Raw genomic sequence first — 15,317 nt, forward strand, 5'->3', positions numbered from 1 at the left:
CAACCAGAGAGAAAACCATGCATCACTGGGAAGCACCACCGAAATTGTGCCTCTGCCAATCTCTTCACTGTTCACCCCCCTCAGCCACCCTATCTCTTCACTGTTCACCCCCCTCAGCCACCCTATCTCTTCACTGTTCACCCCCCTCAGCCACCCTATCTCTTCACTGTTCACCCCCCTCAGCCACCCTATCTCTTCACTGTTCACCCCCCTCAGCCACCCTCTCTCTTCACTGTTCACCCCCCTCAGCCACCCTATCTCTTCACTGTTCACCCCCCTCAGCCACCCTATCTCTTCACTGTTCACCCCCCTCAGCCACCCTATCTCTTCACTGTTCACCCCCCTCAGCCACCCTATCTCTTCACTGTTCACCCCCCTCAGCCACCCTATCTATTCACTGTTCACCCCCCTCAGCCACCCTATCTCTTCACTGTTCACCCCCCTCAGCCACCCTATCTCTTCACTGTTCACCCCCCTCAGCCACCCTATCTCTTCACTGTTCACCCCCCTCAGCCACCCTAGAGGAAAAGGCAGCTTGGCAGCTGTGTGGAGACCGAGAGAGGCTGGGAGAGTGCTTCCAGGGTTCGGAGCACCACAGCTGGGATGAGGGGAAACTGAGAAAGCACAAAGGAATAGGGGAACAATGAGGGAAAAGTCTAAAAACACAAAAAGTTTTGCTCTGGCCTCTCAAGTGACCTTTTAAAATGGCTGAGTGATATCTCACCAGCTGTTAATAGCTAAAACAAAAACAGTGGTTATAGCCAAGTTAACACAACCAGCCACCAGTAAATGCTCCATTGTGTCCCATTTGGTTGTTAGAAGAAAGTTTGATTTGCAAATTAGTGAAAGTGTGCATTATGGAAAAAGCAGATACTGTAGCTTACGGATGAAATAAAAAACACTTAATTATGTATCACAATTTATTTGCGTATTAAATTGCTGGTCTGCAAATAATAGTGGGGACTGGGAGTTTAAACTATGAGTGGAGGGTGTCAGATGGAACTGCTGATTTTAACACTTTCTAAACTTTTTCACAGCAGAGCGATGGGGTTTCTCTGTACTTCTGTGACCATCACTGCCCCTCATTATATTTCTAGACGCAACAAATAATTGAAAACATGGCACAGACCTGTTATTAATCCAGTAAATCTAATCACCGTTTTGACAATGTACAAATTGCCCAGAAATGTCAGGCTTATTATTTACCATGATGGAAATGACTGGCCGTTGTTTTAAAAAGGTCTTGGGGCGGAGACAAAGGGGCCTATTATGAATCACACCTGGACAAATCATATTTTGATTAGTTATCACTAATATAAAAATTGCAATTGGCCTAATCACAATTTATTCAATTTATCAAAGATTAATATCAATGTAATGTGAAGTTGATTTACGATTAGCCAACAAGGATGACTAAATGTTGGCAATGTTGGTCGGTCCATCCATCCATCAGCTACTTTGGTTCCCAACAACATAATAGAAAACTACTGGCCGGGTTGCCATGTCATTTTCAGTGCTACTTCATGCTCCCCGGAGGAAGACCCTGGTCCCTTGCTGATTTTGGTGACCTGTGGCCTTTCACTAGCCCCAACAGGAGGCATACTTTGGTTAGACATAGCATTGGTTAGACATAGCATTGGTCCGACTGGATTAAGGTTGGTGAGGGGTGCGTTAAAACGACCGGATTAAGGTTGGTGAGGGGTGCGTTAAAACGACCGGATTAAGGTTTGTGAGGGGTGCGTTAAGGGTAGGGAGAGGGTTAAGGTTAGGTTTAGGTGTGCTGCCCCGTGGGAGGTTAGGGTGAGGGTTTGAGATATCGGACCAATGGTATGTCTAACCAAAAGCATGCACCCCAATTTCCCCTTGCACACATCTGATTCATGAAATGTGCTGAACATATTCATGCTGCCCTTGATGATGAACACTAACCAGTTGACTGACCCCATTACGTTTCTACTAGTGCCATCCTCAGGCCAAAATGTAAACTTGGCATGCAAGATAGATGCGAGACATTGACGATCTCTGTAACCACTATGCCACCCACCATTAGAATATACAGCAAATTCCAACATATTAAAAGACAAACATAATATATAAATCCTAGATCGGACAGGGTTGGATTTGTTGTGATCACATTATTTCCGGGTGTACACTTCTTTGGAAGACCTACTACCACACCAAGCGTAAACACTGAAAACACCAACATACGTCTCGAATTGACATGGCAGTCAGTGAGTTAAGACATGTCTTTGGATTGCATGGCTTTAAAATGTACTGTTTCTCAACTAGCCTGGGTGATCCGAGACAGATGGGAGGAGGCGGGGGGTGGGAAGTGTGCAAGATGTTCCTGGAGTGAGGAACATGACGCAAAAGAGGCACAGAGACTCTGCTGGAGTGAGGAACATGACGCAAAAGAGGCACAGAGACTCTGCTGGAGTGAGGAACATGACGCAAAAGAGGCACAGCGACTCTCCTGCCGCAACACTGTGTTGTGCTTTTCTGACCTTTGGTTTGCCAGTGACAGAGAGTCTGTGGGGATTAAACAGCAGCAGCAGAAGTAGAAACGCAGCACTCCTCAACAAGGAGACGCTTGAAAGCAAGAGAAGAATTAAGATGGAGATGAAGGATGACCATTACACTGTTCAGATGGAGATGAAGGATGACCATTACACTGTTCAGATGGAGATGAAGGATGACCAGTCCATTACACTGTTCAGATGGAGATGAAGGATGACCAGTCCATTACACTGTTCAGATGGAGATGAAGGATGACCAGTCCATTACACTGTTCAGATGGAGATGAAGGATGACCAGTCCATTACACTGTTCAGATGGAGATGAAGGATGACCATTACACTGTTCAGATGGAGATGAAGGATGACCATTACACTGTTCAGATGGAGATGAAGGATGACCATTACACTGTTCAGATGGAGATGAAGGATGACCATTACACTGTTCAGATGGAGATGAAGGATGACCATTACACTGTTCAGATGGAGATGAAGGATGACCATTACACTGTTCAGATGGAGATGAAGGATGACCATTACACTGTTCAGATGGAGATGAAGGATGACCATTACACTGTTCAGATGGAGATGAAGGATGACCATTACACTGTTCAGATGGAGATGAAGGATGACCATTACACTGTTCAGATGGAGATGAAGGATGACCATTACACTGTTCAGCGTTTCCCCTAGGCTTCTGGATAAGCATGTTAAAGGACCACTTCACCACTTTTCAACCTATTTTCATATAATAGGTCCTCACTAATAATCATGATAAAATGGCACAATTTTTTTCTAGTCAGTCTGTGTCTCATAGGAGGGCTGTGGGCAGTTAAGAAACCCGTCCACCAGTGATATCATCGATGGGGAATCCAAGCTAATAGAAACTGCAGGCTTTCTAGTCCTGAAAAGTTGCAATGCGAAAATGGAAGCCATCGTTCTCACGATAATACAAATCTAAACATTTTTGTAAAAAAAATCTGTCTAATGATGATGTCACTGGTGGACGTGTTTCTTAACTGCCCACAGCCCTCCTGTGAGACACAGACTGAGTAGGAAAAAATTGTGCCATTTTATCATGATTATTAGAGAGGACCTATTTTCGTTGCTGTCGGGAGGAAACCTCTTAAAGGGGCATTCCACTCATTTTCAACATTTTACTATGTCATTAATATACCTTAGAGCTGTTGTGTGGAAATAGTGAAAAAGTCCCCCCCATTCTGTGATTCCTAGAACTGTAATTATGAGAAATATTTACATGGTGAAACACATCTTGATGATGTCATCAAGATGTGTTTCACCATGTTAATGATTTTTTTCAGACCTCTAGTTCTAGGAAACACAGAATGGGGGGACTTTTTTACTATTTCCACACAACAGCTCTAAGGTATATTAATGACATAGTAAAATGTTGAAAATGAGTGGAATGCCCCTTTAACTCAATTTTTTAGGTTTCTGATTTTTTTTTGCATAAATCAGTGCTATTGAACACCCTTTAAGTCTGTGTGTTGTTTCGAAAATATTTAACCAATGGAAAGTAGTTAAAAACACTTTGGACAAAATCTCTTAACTCCATCGCACCTTAAAACGCTCTGCTAAAACAGCTAACTCCAGCACCTCTCTCCCTCTCATGCAAGTAATTGACAATATATAAAGTCACAACACCAACTGTTATGAGGCAGTATTGCTTTGTTTTCAAAATATAAGGTTTTCTACATTTCCTGAAAAATGGAGTTAGCTGGTTTCCTTCCGACAGCAGAGATATGAAGATAGGTTGAAAACCGTTGAAGTGGTTCTTTAACTTTGTGTCCAGTGCCAGAATGTATCACCCGTTACATTAATGCCGCGGCCATGAGCATCTTAAACAGGCTGGTCAGCAAAGCTAGAAGGTGATGAAGGTGCATATACTGTAGCAAGGATGCTGGACATCATTATGGACAACCACTCAAATCCCATTCACTTGGAGATTGTGGGAAGGTATGACTAATTTCCCCTCTCCTGAAATGAAATGATCCTTATTATGCCCTATCCCCATTTTATTTCATGACAGTTTGATTGATTGATTGATTGATTGATTACAGGTACAGTTATACAATAATGCTAAAAGGATCACACAACAAGCCCTGGTTTATTTGTAACTAATTAAAAACCATGTTTGGGTCATATTTACAAAAAAAAATCACACTCGTGTGAAGTGGGGTGCTATTATCATCACACAATATCATCATTCATCATCCCATTCCAACCAATCACTTTTAGTGTCCTCACTTTTCTGTCCTCACTTTTTGATTCCCAGCGTCGAGGGTTTGTGTAAACACAAACATTGTTTAAACACAAACATTGATAACATTGAGGACGCAAATTGTGATTGGCCAGAATGAGATGATGTACATGTATGATGATAAGAGCGCCCTTCACTTCACACAGGTGTGATTTTCAGCTCCACTTCTCGTATGCATCAACACATATTAACCTGCCAAAGCACTGAAGCCAATAGTAGCCTCTATATTTAAAAAATCACACCCGTGTGAAGTAAGTGGTGCAACTCCGTGTGGGGGTACCGGGGGGGGGGGGGGGGGGGGGGGGGGGGAGTTCCAGACCCACAGGACCCAGGGTGCCGGCCCGATTCCGGCGAGCCGCCCCGCGTCCGAAACGGTTGGGAAATGACAGAGTTACCATGTGGGGGTCCCTATACTGTACTGTACTCTACTCTACTCTACTCTACTCTACTCTACTCTACTCTACTCTACTCTACTCTACTCTACTCTACTCTACTCTACTCTACTGTACTGGCACACCCGAAATCACCATAATATGTATACAGTTAATATGTGCGTGTGTTTGTGTTAGGTTGCGCACAGGTGGTGAAAAACAACCATGCTGTTTTGGTGCTCAGACGCACCCAGCCACCCAGCCACCCACCCACACACAGTCACTTAAGGAAGTGGTTGCACCACTTAATACAAAAGTAGCAACACAGTTTGTAACAGAGGGGCGAATTTACGAAAGGACTGTGCAGGTTTTGTGGACGCTAAACCAGCTAAAGTAATAAATAAATAATAAAATCCTCAAGGCACACAAAGAGTGAAAAATACACCTATAACTGTGTTACCAAGCAAACAGTAACTTAACTACCTAACTGTCTCCTAGTCTTCATGTTGCTACATACAGCAGCTTTATGTACTAGAGCTCAGCTCATGCATGGTCCATGGAGTGGAAACAGCTGAGTGGACTCCTTCAGTGGCGTATGTAATGACATGTATGATGTAGTTAGAACATGCAGAACCAAACAATTGGCAAACTAAACGAGACGTACTGTGCTGGATGAGAGAGAGAGAGAGAGATAAGACTGTGAACAAACAAACTGTGTGAGAGCTATGAGATGCACCGGGCCAGGTGAATCCCATAGTGTGCTGACTCCTCCTATCTGCTAAGACAAAACAGAACCGGGAACTGCGGGAAGCAACCAATAACACTGAAACACGCAACCAGCAGGTGGAGTCAGGGGGATGTCACTCTGGCAACTGAGAAGAGAAAAGACTGAAAAGGCTGCCAAGGCCAGAGTTACACTAGTCAGACTCAGAGACAGTGAATGAGAATGCAGACGGCTGCAGGATTCTCAGCCCGCTGAAGGAATGCTGAAGGCCCGATATTTGACTAAAGACTCCCACCCAATGATGCCTGCCAACCAAGTCCGCCAGTGAATTTCACAGTTCAACTCTCATGAAAGTTTAGAAATAAAAGGTGGGCAAACAAACTGCAGTCCAATCCTTTGAATCACTTTGATATGACTCCTTCTCATATCATTTAATTACTTTCAAATGAAAATCAAGCTGTTCATGTCTTACAAGCCATGTAAAAGTCACAGGAACAAGTGGACTGGGTATTGAACGTGGAGCTTTCATTCTCTACCAGAGTGCCAACAAGTCGGCAACGGGTGGCTGTCACTCAGTCAGTTGGTGGGCGGACCAAAGCCTGGGGATTTATTTTGATTTGTTACTCGTAGCTGTATCTCTTTAGGTAGGCTGGAAGGTATAGGTACATCAGTAGGTAGGTAGGTAGACTAGTATGTCTCTCTGCGGGTCTGTCCGTCTGTCTGCCCGTCTAGAATGGCATGCAGTTTATTGCTGCATCAGATCATAACTTAGTGCTCCCCACACTGTGATCTATAGCAGTGCAGTGTTCCCAAACGTTTTAGCACGCAACCCAAAAGAGACATTTGAAGTCTCGCCGGACCAGACCGGGCCTCAAACTATTGATCTACAAGCTCACAACTCTTTTACTACTTTTTTTTCACTACTTATTTTTCTAATTTGTGGAATTTATTTGATTTTCTTTTGTTCTTTCGCAAATCTTTGAATTTGTTTTTAATGAACAATTGTGAATTATTTTGGAATCTTTTTGAAAATCCATTGAAATAACAATAATAAAAAACAAAATTCAGGAAAACGAAAAAATAAATAAAGGCACATTTGCTCGTGACCCATAAAAACCGGTCCACAACCCACAAATGGGATGGGTCCCAAGTCCCAACCCAGTGTCTGGGCACTGCAGCAAAGGACCAGCAGCAATGGACAGGAACAAACACACAGCCTACGCTCAACAAAGTCCCAGCGAGACCATAATCCTGTCTGATTGATAATTGAAAACGCATCCACCACAAACGGACGCGCACACACCAACGGCCACACACTGCTACGGGAAACACTCTACCATCTGTTGTCTGCCAATGTGTCCCTATGGCATTCCTGAGGCTAGTGTTGCACGACTCATTTGACATCGCCCTGAAAGATGCATTTTCCCCCCATCCTCGCGCAAAAGGATCTGCAGGTTGATTCCTGGAGAAACAGCAGCTCAGTGGAAAGACAGCAGAAAATGTACAAATGACTTAAACAGATCGTCTAGTTACCGCAGACCTCCGGAGAAAGTCAATACGGCTCTTTTTTCGTTTTAACTTATGCAAGAAAATGTGCCATGCCAATCAAATGGGACAGGGGAAAAACCACTGAGCTGGTGGCTTATCCTCGGTGCATCATGCAAAATTCATGGCATGCACAATACATTATTCATGAGCACTCATCAAGACTCATCCTCAAAGAAGGCATGACTATATAAATAATAAACCACTTTAGTAGGTACAAGACCTGCGTCTCCAGAGAGAAAGCACTGCACATACAGCGCTGTGCCTGACTTACTGTCGGTCTATTGAGGATGGCAAAAACTTTGCATGCTCCATTGCCCTACAGAGCCATTTAACACCACATAACAGAAGAACGGCTTGCGGATGCCAATTACGTAAGGATTACTGGACTGGGGGAGGGCTATCCGGCAAAGACTTAAAATAATACTACATAAAGATACAGCCTGCCATGAGGCTTACACTGTGTTCCAGGATGACAAAAACATTTAAAGGAAACAATCTACGGTATGATGCTGCTATAGGTGGGCTGTCACAATTACAAAATGTAAGTCGACGATTAACTAATGAATTGTGATTTCATTGTTTTTGGCATTGAACGCTGGAACATTGTGAATAAAATGTGCCTTTTAGGCTTTGTAATAAAAAATGGCACAGGTTAAATTACCGACATATTTCATAATGTTATATGTAAAACAATAGCGGAAATAGCTGATCTACTTGTAAATCTGCTATTTCCGCTACCTTTGGAAAATCTTTGAAAATGCAGTGACACTTCAACATAAAAACTATAATGACGATTATGCAAAATAATTGCGATTAGGCGATTTTATGTTTTAAAATAATGGTACTAATGTGTTGTTAATGCAGTATGTCTAAAATGTCATTTATAATTGCACTTCACAATTTGCCAACTGAAAGGTATCTAGGAAGAGAAAATAGAATTAAGTCTATATGAAATTGAACTCCAAGGCGATAACATCAAGAGATTTTCCTCCGGGACTCAAGAGGTCAAACCGATATAATGATGATGCCACTGTAGTGGGAGTCTGGGAGACTGTAAGGGTGAGTATGTAGCACCTACCTCTCATTCCCAGGCTGGAACTCGGAGAGCAGGGATGGCCGGCGGCGATGGGGCTGGGACATGGCATGGCTGTAGTCCCTGGCATGAGGATGGTAATCTACCAGTCCCACCTCCTGTAACACACACAGGCACAACAAGCCATCAATACACACAGTAGCTTTCTTCAAATCCAACATTGAAAATCAAATAAAAGCACACACCTGTGCAATAAAAGACATATAATGACAGCCACCCATTATATATAGACTCAGGAATAGAGCAAAGAGCTTCTCCCTCCTCTTTTATTCCCCAATGTTCAGTCGTGCACCTCTTTCTCCTTGGTTCTCATATCGTGTCGTCTCCTAGTTTACCTCCCACAAAAGAAGAGGGGTAAATACATGCAGCTACCGTACAAGTGAACCCCTCTCCCAGTAAAAGAAGAGGGGTAAATACATGCAGCTACCGTACAAGTGAACCCCTCTCCCAGTAAAACATTGTGGGATGTGGCCTGTCTACCCACATCTCCTTCTGAATGTGTTGACGAGGGGGAGTGGAGGGATTAACTGTAGCTGCAGCTGTGGGGATCCTAGAGGGCACTGGATTGTCCCGCCTCGGAAGAAAGGGAGCCCTCTTGCAAAACACTACAGGCCAACTACATGAACTTTGGCACAGGCCAGAGGCCGCTTCTAGGAGTTTCAGAGGCCTCCATCCCTCAGAAGCGTAGAGGAAAAGACATGGGAGACATAATTGGGAGATGTGGGTCGAAATAACGGGGGAGGGCCTTGATATTATTCTGCAACGACAACATGAACATCTAATGAGGGAGCAGATCTGTGTGCACAACACTGTAACCTGGGAATGTTCCTGTTGGGGAAACATCAGCAGGGGGCCCTTCGGTATAGGTCCCTCTCCAGTGGGTGCAGGCCCTGTTTACTAAACGGATACAAAGCAGGCAGAATCGGAGCTGCATCCACAGCAAACCAAGATTTAAAGAAAAACGTTAAATTATGGCAAAAAATCAATCATAATCCAATGATTTCTTAGATGTTATGATCAGCATAGTACTAGTCTAGATGAGATGGGACCCTTTTTTTTACTTTTGCCCTACGTCAACATTCTAAAATAAACCAACTAAACACAAATAATCAACTTTATTTTCCTCAGTACCACAGACCAAAAGTCCAAATTTCAGACTGACCCCTCCACGAAAAGGCCTCGTTGTCCTGACCCCTTATCTATCATTTATACATTATGGATCAATTGTGTGGACTTTTCGTTATTCGTCTGTGGCATTTTGGTTTATTGGCAAATTGGAGAAAACTATTTGCCAATAAATCAAATTACTGATTGAGGAAAATCAAGTTGATTGTTTGTGTATCACATGTGCGAGGTCAAGTGCAAGGCAGTACAGGTGGCGCGACCACATGGTCTCGTAGTCTCTTACCGTGTGTGCCCGTTGCAGCTGCAGAGGCAGAGAGGCCGGGTTGGGCAGGTGGCGAGTGTCCATAGCCCTCCGGCCCTGCGGCACAGACTGGGGATGAGAGGACATGCTCAGCCACTTCCTCTACAGGCAGGAAGTGGGTGGGGCTGCGGAGCAGATGCCACGCATTATCAGCCGTGTCTCGTAGCCAGCAACCTGTGGAGAGGACGAGATGTGCCGTGAGACATTTTGGAATCAAGTCTGCAGGGATTGTCTTGTTGGACAGCTTCTCGTTAAAAATAATTAAACATCACGCATTGATTGGTAGTTGACCATTCATAGCCTCAGCCACAGGTCTACCAGTACGGTAGACCTGTGCAGCATGACTTTCTCGCTCTCTACCCGTATGCTCAGTCTCTCTAGTCTACACTGGCCTGTCTGAATTAAGAAAACAATAAACCAACTGTATCATGCATTATACAGGCTTGGTACTCGTGTCAAAGTGTTTAGCTAGCTCTTGTGCCACCCCAAAGCCCCCCCCCCCCCACACACACACACACACCGGATGTCAGGGCAGCTGCTCCCCTTTCCATTGCTCCTGGTTGGGGAGTCAAAGTTCCTGCACCTGCTAGAGCCATTCCCTCCTTCACCGTTTGCTTGAATGGCCCAGTGTCCCTCTCTGTCTGCAAAGCTACACGACAGAGGAGACCAGCCAACATGGCCCAGTGTCCCTCTCTGTCTGCAAAGCTACACGACAGAGGAGACCAGCCAAGTCCAGCGGTGAGTTGGTAAACCAGAGATGCCCATGGTTTAACAGGACCCATAAATAACTCCATGATAGATGGAGACGTCGGCCTAGACAGACACAAGAGTTAGAACTCGGGAGGACATTTCGCAAAATGGCAGTGTGGCTTCATCTTCTGTGTGTGAGTCATAAGGCCTGAGAGTGATCCTATACTTAAAACAGGCTGTACAGTATACATATGCATATTATGCTACAGTCGGTACACCCCCACAGGGCCTTTGTTAAACCGTGAGTGCTTACTCTTCACAATGGTGAATGCAGTGAAATAAATACTGTGTGGGAAGATAGGAGAGTGAAATCTTCTTACAGTTTTCCATGCAGACTTTCAATACAACCGGATCAGAGACAGTGTATTGTAAACATGCGAGAAAATGTACTCAGGGGAGCAACAGAGAGGAAGAAGTACAATTGAAACCTCCCTGGGAATGACGTTTTACAATCCAGTACCTCAATAGATACTCAGTGTTCAGAAGACGGATGCAAGAAATCAACCTTGTTATTTCTAATCAAATACACGCTCCATCTGAGAGTGCTCATTTTGTATTTCTTCCTGTCTTCCCATTTCTTCCTGAGGCTGACAGGGGGTTTGGGCACTTTGGGGGTGACTCACGGGAGTGATGTCGTCGAGCCGTGCATCTCAGTAGCATGAGTCGTACCCGTAACATTGTCTGACATTCAAAATGTAATGTGTAAATGATCCTTCAAATGAGTGTGGTAGTTTATGATTAAACGAAGTTGAAGTTGTCCCGCTTTGCTTTTGCTTTTGAGAATAATCCCCATGACAGCATCTACGATAGTTGACTATGGGAGTGAGTGAAGGCACTGGCAGCGAAGGGACCTTGTGTTCGCATCCTGTTTGAGTTTGCCGTCGCCACTCTTGGACACCAGCGTCTGCTGCCGAGTGTGATGCTACTCAGCGTACTTTAAAAATGGAGTGCCACGATTTTTTTCCACCCTAAAACATGATCACCAGGTATTATTATAATATAAGGAGGAAGAACTTTTTCCAAAAAGTGTACAGTATTTGTTAAAATCATGCTTTTATGTGGACACGCCCACAAGTTCAAGTATGCCTGGTTTGCCTGGTGGGTGGTGATGGGTGGTGGTGATCCACCTGAACTGAAGCCGCATCCACAGCTGTAGTTGTATGATAAAGGGGGAGGGGTTAGGGGAGGGGCTGATAGTGTGATGTCACTATATTACTGTTTATTTCATTGGCCCGTTTGACTGTCAAGGGTTCAGCCTTCAGGAAGAAGAACCCTAAATACAAAGTTAATACACCATCATTACAAAAACGACTCCAGGGTGTCTAATGAAGTACTGTCACCTCATAGACACATGCAAAACTGGAAAAATACAAAGATTGTGGCACTCCATCTTTAATCATATTGCACTGCTGTGACTAAAACGCACACTATCACTGCTAATTATCCCTTTCCATTGACTGACCGCTGATCGCTGGTACGACCATCCCGTTGTCAGCTGAGCAACTTTGGATTGGCCACCGCTGAGAGGCCACCTGGGAAACAGAAGGTCGTCGGTTTGCGACCCGGCCTATGTGTCGAAGTATCCCTGAGCAAGACACTTACAACTAACTGCTCCCTGAGCGCTGTAATAAGAGCACTCACTGCTCCAGTGCTCCGAGACGTCATAGGATGGGTAAATGCAGAGGACAAATTTCACGTATGTTCTAATATACAGTGACAAGGAGTGGGGAATTATTGTTCTTCTTAGAATAGAATTATTTTATTGTCATTCATTCAAATACAAAAAAAAAAACGCCAACGTGGATGAACACAAAAATCCCGAAACTTGTTTCCATTGTGGTGCAATCACATAAAAAGCACCCCCCACAGAGAAAACACAAAGACGGAACAACAGCGCTAAAAGGACTAATAAATAAAACGGTTTTAACAATAAAAACAACAATACGAGGCGGGCCAGGGGTCCAAAGTAAGAACTAGAGTAGTATAATATCCAATTGGTGTTAGGAGGAGCCATGATTTAAGATCAGACTTGTGTTATAGCCTACAAACAAATCATGATGGCACGTTGGCAACGGACATCACACGTCATGGTACACAGAGAGAGAATACAAATTAAATGATTGGACACAGATCAATGGACTCGGTCTGTCTTAAACTGATGCGTCTGCGGCTGTCAGCCACGTTTTCAGAACAGCAGTTGTTGTGTGCAACCACTGCTTGTGCAGCCCAACGTCCCAAGTTCCCAACCCACACTAAAAAGGTAAACATTTCCATTGGATTCGCTCTGCAGTCTCGAGTCGAAGCAGAATACCGACTATAATGCACGTCTTTTCAGAGGATGGTTAGACCTTTGCATTAACTCATCAACAATGCATTTCAAATATAAATAAATTTAAAAATGTTGTACTGTTGTCATTCACCAACAAGCGTTATTTAATCCATGTTGATGGAAATCCTTTGATGTGTTTAGATTAGAGTAGCCTAGGCCCATTTAAATCACATGGTGGATATACACGTTTTCAATGCAAATGCCAGCCCTGCATACTGCCTCAATGTGACAAGTGGGTTAAGGACGCGAATTACCTTCTTACAGAAGTCTGTGTCTCGTGTTCTATTCTGTAGCTCAACACCGTACAGACAGTGTGTGTGTGTGTGTGTGTGTGTGTGTGTGTGTGTGTGTGTGTGTGTGTGTGTGTGTGTGTGTGTCTTTGCTAAAACGAGTGCATCGACTGTCACATCAATGACATACATTGTTCCAATGCTGAAACCTTTTAGTGCAAATAATGATCCTCCCTATCACTACTACTGCCTCACTGTAGGTTCGCTCATGGGCAACTCAACTCAACCTTCTCCAGGGACAAACAACCAGCCGTGTGACATTTTTATTGCGGGATATGAGGAGGCCAGGAGGGGACAATATTGTTTATACTGCTCTGTCTAGCCTATAAGTCGTTGAAACAAATGTTTGTAATATCATTGTTTTGATAATAATAAACAATTAAACATTCTGAATACACATTAAAGAAACACATTCTCTAATGACTTCTGCCTTTGACAAATGCAACTACATTGCTGCCTACATTATACAAACTCAAGGTGATTGGGCGCAGTTGGCAGGAGCCCTTGTGCTTTTTTCTAGTTTAATCAAAACAAGGTCAAATGCAAGCCGTGTGACGCCAAGTTGGCCTACCAAAAAAACAACAACAATGCATATTGGCACACACATTTGAAGACAAAGTATCCAACAGAGGCCTAAAGAGACTTCAAAGCAGCCGTTTATTACTAGCTTAGTAGCTTCACTCTGAGGTCACATAGTTGATGACAAGATTGCAGGTGAAACCACAGTGCTAATTACAAAGATGGCGGTGAAGGCTCTGCCTATAGGCTCTGGGCATAACTGCAGTCCTAGAAGGTGACATACCCATTTCCTGTTCATTTTCCCATAGCTTCCTATAATGGGCTTGGCAACAGATTTGAACAGTAAACACATATGGCAGAGCTAATCAAACACAACTATGGGGAAATCACCTAGAACAGGCTATGCCACCTTTGGGAAAGAGGGACTACAGTTATGCACAGCACCTATTCGATTCATGGAAATAGAGGGATTCCGTGCACTCATGGCAGTGGAACCTGAATAGTTGGTCACGTCACGTCACCTAAAGTTGTTATCATTACAGTTGAAAAGCTCTATGAAGAGACAGCCCAAGATCTCTGCAAAATCTACTGTCCTAAAGTTGTCTCACTAACCAGACACATGGACAGCACTCACCACTGAATCATTTGGCATCTGGCCTGGAGCCTGGAGGGCCATGCAGTCAACCCCCATGAGCCAGAGGACATCATTAAAAGGGGAAATGTGTATAACGTATTTTGGAAGATGCCCTACACCGTTTACATTTGTCTTCATCTCCTTCTCAATCCAACTCAAACAACAATTGCTTTTAAAAAAGAGCAGTGAGAAGATATATACAGAACATCAGCCAGATAAACAATGGATGACTGCAAAAATAAATGGTGCATTTATATAGCGCCTTTATCCAAGGCGCTTTACATTACATTGCATTACATTCACCCATTCACACACACATTCATACACCGATTGCGGCGGAAGCCATGCAAGGTACCAATACTACCAACCAGCACATCAGGAGCAATTTGGGGTTCAGTGTCTTGCCCAAGGACACTTCGACATGTAGACAGGAGGAGCCGGGATTCGAACCGCCAACCCATGGATCATTGGACGACCTGCTCTACCTCCTGAGCCACAGTCGCCCCGCCCCGTCCAGAATCATTCAACAATAAGATGACTTGCTGGCGTAGCCGTCTGGGCACCTAGGCTGGTAATTCCCCTGACAGTATGTCACGGGTTCGAGTCACGATCCGGACGACCTTTGCTGCGTGTTGACCCCCAATCTCTCTCCCTAATTCCTGTCAGTCTACTGTTCACATTTTAAAAAATCACACCCGTGTGAACTGAGTGGTGTAAGGCCTGTCTGACGTAATGAAATCATGTCTGACGTAATGAAATCACACCCGGGTGAACAGGGTGAACATAGCAACCATGCTCATTTTTTCTGCACAGACTAACAAAGCCAGTTGTAGGAGTGG

General features: G+C 44.1%; 1 protein-coding gene across 1 annotated transcript in view; it reads right to left on the minus strand.

Moving 5' to 3' along the window:
* Positions 1–15,317, minus strand: part of ncor2 (nuclear receptor corepressor 2) — a 167,517-nt gene that overhangs the window by 112,459 nt on the left and 39,741 nt on the right. Inside the window, exons 2-3 of the mRNA XM_079516981.1 lie at positions 9,939–10,130; positions 8,516–8,628 (exon numbers count right to left, since the gene is read on the minus strand). Coding sequence (XP_079373107.1) covers positions 8,516–8,628; positions 9,939–10,043 — 218 coding nt within the window. The 5' untranslated portion in view covers positions 10,044–10,130. The remainder of the gene's footprint in view (positions 1–8,515; positions 8,629–9,938; positions 10,131–15,317) is intronic.

The sequence above is a fragment of the Electrona antarctica genome (genome assembly GCF_951216825.1).
Source record: "Electrona antarctica genome assembly, chromosome: 12".
In the NCBI taxonomy this organism is placed as follows: Eukaryota; Metazoa; Chordata; class Actinopteri; order Myctophiformes; family Myctophidae; genus Electrona; species Electrona antarctica.